We start from the raw sequence: 5,000 nt of genomic DNA, 5'->3' as shown, positions 1-5,000 counted from the left end.
CAAACAATGGTTATGCAAAAGGTTTGGGGGGTAATAGAGGTGTATTATGGGATTGTGCAAGAAGTGAATATGTGGTTTTGATGTTGTTTTGTTCATGTGCAGTTGCCTTCTCTTGCTGTAGCTTTATTTCTTACGATCTACTCGTTTCATAACCAATAGCACTGAAGTTTGGTGTATCCAACTGAGTGACTCAGTGGTTGATATCGCTCATTTGCCTGAAGGAGGGAAAGTGTTTGCGGCTCTAGCGGATGGCTCCATTGCTGTTCTACAGGTGAAAAAGCCTTTATTTCGCAATTTATTTTGCTGGATACTTTGTCTAATAGCGAGTCGACACAAGGTTATTCTTATGTACTGCACTAAAAATAATCTCGTGTTGTCTTAAGAGCTCGTTTATGCCCTAGAATGAATTCCCGGTCAACGCAACGCGCGTAGCAGTTTTGGGGTGTAGGGATGGCGCAGTGGTGAGACCACTCGCCTCCCACTAATGTGGCCCGGGTTCGATTCCCAGACTCGGCGTCATATGTGGGTTGAGTTTGTTAAAATGTTAGAGAAAAATACTGACTGTTGTGATATGCTTAATATGCTTAATCATCAATTATATATCACTCAACCTGTTTTATGCTGTAAGGTACCTTTATCATCATCACGACCACCTCCCCCCCCCCCCCCCGCACACACACACCATCATCGTCATAGTAATTACTTATGCATACCTGAGTGCGGCGCATGATTTCAATGTCAGACGTCTACCCGCCCATTTACAGACGATATCACCATCACATAAAAGTCATTATTCTTCTTTCTTACTTATATTGATCTTTCTAGAATGCTACCGGAAAGAAAGCACCGTCAGCAGGTTCTCACATCCGCGTGGGCGGCACTCCTGTAACGTGCATAACACTCGTAAATGAGAACGTGTGGTGTGGGTGCGGAAACAGTGTTGTTATTCTTGATGGAGGGTAGGAAATCTCAGCTGCGTGATTTCCATTTAGAATTAAAGGTTCTTTCTCATTCTTAAGGGTTTTATTCAATATTGGATGCAAGATTAAGATGCCCCAGAATTACTCCCTTGTTACGTCCGTCCCTATATGTAACTTCTCCTTGTCTTAACCTTTCTTACTTTGTCTCACTCTCTCTCTGTCTCTCTTTCTCTCCGTCCTTCCCCTTCCCCCTGTCTCCTCTCCCTCTCCTTCCCCTTTTTCTTCGCCGCTGCTCCCCTCTCCGTCCTCTTCCCTTTCTCCCTCCGCCCCTTCCCTTCTCTATCCCCGCTCCTAAATTTTTTCTCTCTTCTTTTTATCACGTTTTAAACTTGATGGTAGAGCATGGCATAGGACTTTACTGGCCAATTAACTGTAATCTTGATAAGAACGCTGATAACTGATAACAATTAACGCTGCTGGTGCGTTTTTGATGTCCCAGTTTCGTTAATTATGTTGGTCTAAACTTCAGCGCCAGATCAACCTTTCGGGAATAAAGGTTTCTGTGAAACCCGGTAGCTTTTGCGATTACTCAAGAGATCATATATTGGCTAGGAGAATTTTAATTGATAGCTTTATTACAGCACGGTTTGCCTATTTTCTCCTTCACGATATCAGCAAAGGCTGTTTAGGAAAACTAGGAAAGTGACCGTCGGTTTTAGTTCAACCACGTTTTTCTTTTTTTTGTCTGAAAGAAATAGATAAGAACGGTAACATCCTCCGACATTTCAACTTTGTTCATTTGAAACCTGTATTTACTTTACATATCGTAGTACGATTTTGCGATTGAGCGAATTTTATCTCTGAGAGCATTTCCTCAATGTCCTCACAATCTCACTGTCAAAATGACCGCTTGTCTTACTTTTGTTGAAACGTTTAAGACATCGTTGGCACGTTGGTTACTTGATCTAATTGAGAACTGTTTGAGGAGAACTTACCTTCTCGGGACGGAAAACAGATGGGAATGTCCTTTACTGTTGTTTTGATGCGGCAGTCTCTTGTTTTTGACATCCTGAGCACCCTTATATTTTTATCTTATTTTAATTATTAACGGATCTTAATGTCAAGTAATAGATTAGATCTGTTGTTTGCATGAAGGGGATGGGTTGTTTTTCTACGGAAAAAGTTTCCTAATTAACCCACTTGTTCAACTAAAGCAAATAACTGTGAATCGCCGTTGGAAAGTTTCTCCTTTTTGTTGACTCGCTTAATTTGTGTTTGCTACTTTTGTCTTTATTCCATTGCGCTAGCAACTTTTTTCATCTTCTTCCGAGAGTCAACGTTATTTATTCACCACGAAATTGTTTGATACATAAAACAACTTTTAGCAACGTAGCAAGTAAATAATTGAGTTAAAAGCATTTTGGAAACAGAGACTCATAACTTGTAGGTCCATTCCAGACAAAGTTCTTTGATTTCCCGGAGAGTCGTTGTGTAAGGTATCCCGCAGCGTCCTGCAGTGTTAGCTCATTACATGCATACAAAAGCTTTCCAGCTATGCCAAAAACTGTGTGCAGTTCATAACAACAAAGTATCTGATTTATTTGTCTTGAAAACATGGATGAACTCTGGTGAGATTTCACCGGGGAAGAAAGGTGCTCTTCAATGGCTCCTACTTGATTTGCTGGATTTGCTTAATAGATAATATTTTCCGAGACAAAGGAAAAATGATGTTGCGGTAACTGAATTGATGATTTCTGAGGGGTTCGTTTAAGTTGTCAGCTGAACTGAGACTTTGCCCCATGTCGTGAAATAAAGGGATCAAAATCTTTGTGCTGTAGTTACAATATGATTTAGATTTTGAGCCTTATCGTCTTTTAAAACACCCAGGCGGTATCTACTAAGGATCTAAGAAGGGATTTTGTACTTTTTGCATTTATTTTTGGAACAGGTAGTTTCAATTTGGACTTAAACAATCTTTTTTCTGTAGTTGTCTGCTGGAGCTTGGTTCCATAATGGTATCCAATTCGCGTCGTCACCAGGTTTCCAAGCTTACTCACAGTAAACATGGCGTCTGGTGTACAGTCAGAGGGTGAGGAAAAGTGACTAGTACTTCTTAACCTTTCCTCCCAGTTTTAAGTGTTCCTTATTGACGGGTAAAACCGTCTTGTAGTAGACAGAGCAAAATCTCCAAGTAACTGATTTCGAAGGGAAAAGATCTTCCTCGTTCCCAGGGTCTCTCTTCTCTGTCTCCTTTGTCCTCAACGACAAAGGAGGCACAGAAGAAAGACCATGGGTACGAGGTTGGGAAAAGGTTGAAGCGGACGTGGTTTTTGAATTCACCTCTGTGATGTTAATTCTTCAGTTTGCTCGTGAGGGATTTCCTGATGATTATTTACTGAGTACATCGACTGGCGTTAGACAGTATAATTTATCAGTGCCTGTTTTAGAAACAAAATCCCATGTGCCTCGAAGCCTTAATTTGATCGGTGTTTTTTAACTTGACTTGACGTGTGTAAAATTGTTTCCACCATATTTTTTGAGCACAATCATGATTATAGTTACATCAAACAGAAAAGCCACAGCTTATTTCTCTTCAAAACCTTTTTTTTTTCTCCCTGTAGGTCGTCTTGTATCCTGCTCTTGGATCATGTGACCTTTGACATCCTTCTCAAGGTTGATAACGTCACCAGCCTGGAAACAGTCTCTGACTCACGGGTATGACATATTTTACCACAATAGTCCAATTTCGATATATTAAAATTCAGTCCTAAACAAAAGGCATCATCTCGAGGCTCTGGGGAATAAATATAAGGATTTGTATGAGTTTATTTCCCAGAGCCTCGAGATGATGCCTTTTGTTTAGGACTGAATTTTAATATATCGAAATTGGTATATTGCTTGTAATCTCGCAATCTGATTAGCTAATTTGCCGTTGTCGATAAGAGTCTAGAAAACGCTGTCCGCGTCATGCTCGCGTCGATTTGTCACGCAATGTAATAGCCAATCAGGAACGCCCATTTTGGGAAATAAACCAATCATATTGCGAGAAAGTTATAGACAACGCTAGCTCTTTTCTTTGTGTCATGATTTTGGTCACGCTCTCAAATAAAAACTTTCTTTGGCGTTGAATATTGTGGTAAAAAACAAATCGAAAGTGGTTCAGCGTTGCCTGTACTCTTACCGACAAAGATATTCGTCATCACAGTGGCCAAAATGTTGATGACGAATATCGTTGTCGATAAGAGTACAGACGAAGAGATCTTTGTCTTGCAGCCTTTTTGGGTTCAACGAAAAAGGGGAGAGTCAGTTCCATTTTGGTGTCATTGTTAATTACGTCTGACATTCATATTTTTCTCTTAATCTTTCCACTCCAGGTTATCGCATTCAGTGAGTCACGTGTCACCACGATCATGGCAGTTGGTGAGGAATTGTGGGTTGGGCTTGGTAACGGCCAGGTTCTTATATTTGACATTGTAAAAAACAGTTCGTATGAGGATGAAGCATATTTGGTGCTCAGTGAAAATGAAGGTAAAACCAACTTTCTTCGACCCATTTACAGCTTGCTAAGATGGGATTAAAAGAGCGGTTAGTTCAAACAAGATCAAGGGAGACCTTGATTACCATTTAGCTTTCTTGTGCGACCTCCACCAGACCGGCTATTTACACTGTGAGGTATAAAGGCCAATCAAAAAATTGTCAGCATTAGACATTCTAAAAACATCTTTAAAATTCAAAAACAAACTCGCTCGCTTTGCTTCTATCCAGCCTTTCTGTCCGTTGCTAATTCGGCGCGTTCCCAAAATAGATCGTTTTGCTCCAACGCTGATTGAAGAGAAGAAAGAGGCCCTCTCTGATGCTGACATCATCCCCTCACCGATAGAATATGCGGTAGCGTTAATGATGTGACGACATATCTTGGCAGACTTTTAATCACCTCTGCTGCACTTACACTAATATCGAGAAAAACCCCATTTCAAGTGTTAAAATAAATACCCAAAGCAACTTTCTTTCATCATTTAGAGAGTCAAAAGCCCGACGAGGGTGAAGAAACAGAAGCAGAAAGTAATGCATTGACCCAGG

At 40.6% G+C, this 5,000-nt stretch overlaps 1 protein-coding gene across 1 annotated transcript in view; it reads left to right on the top strand.

Moving 5' to 3' along the window:
* The window catches only part of LOC137993145 (uncharacterized), a 67,710-nt gene that overhangs the window by 58,061 nt on the left and 4,649 nt on the right, over positions 1–5,000 (top strand). Inside the window, exons 30-35 of the mRNA XM_068838828.1 lie at positions 160–271; positions 826–959; positions 2,908–3,009; positions 3,542–3,635; positions 4,295–4,448; positions 4,941–5,000. The exon at positions 4,941–5,000 is cut by the window's right edge and continues 337 nt beyond it. Of these exons, the coding sequence (XP_068694929.1) occupies positions 160–271; positions 826–959; positions 2,908–3,009; positions 3,542–3,635; positions 4,295–4,448; positions 4,941–5,000 (656 nt within the window). The remainder of the gene's footprint in view (positions 1–159; positions 272–825; positions 960–2,907; positions 3,010–3,541; positions 3,636–4,294; positions 4,449–4,940) is intronic.

Source organism: Montipora foliosa, chromosome 2 (genome assembly GCF_036669935.1).
Source record: "Montipora foliosa isolate CH-2021 chromosome 2, ASM3666993v2, whole genome shotgun sequence".
Taxonomy (NCBI): Eukaryota; Metazoa; Cnidaria; class Anthozoa; order Scleractinia; family Acroporidae; genus Montipora; species Montipora foliosa.
Note: the sequence above shows the minus strand (reverse complement) of the source record. Positions and strands in the feature narration are given on the sequence as shown.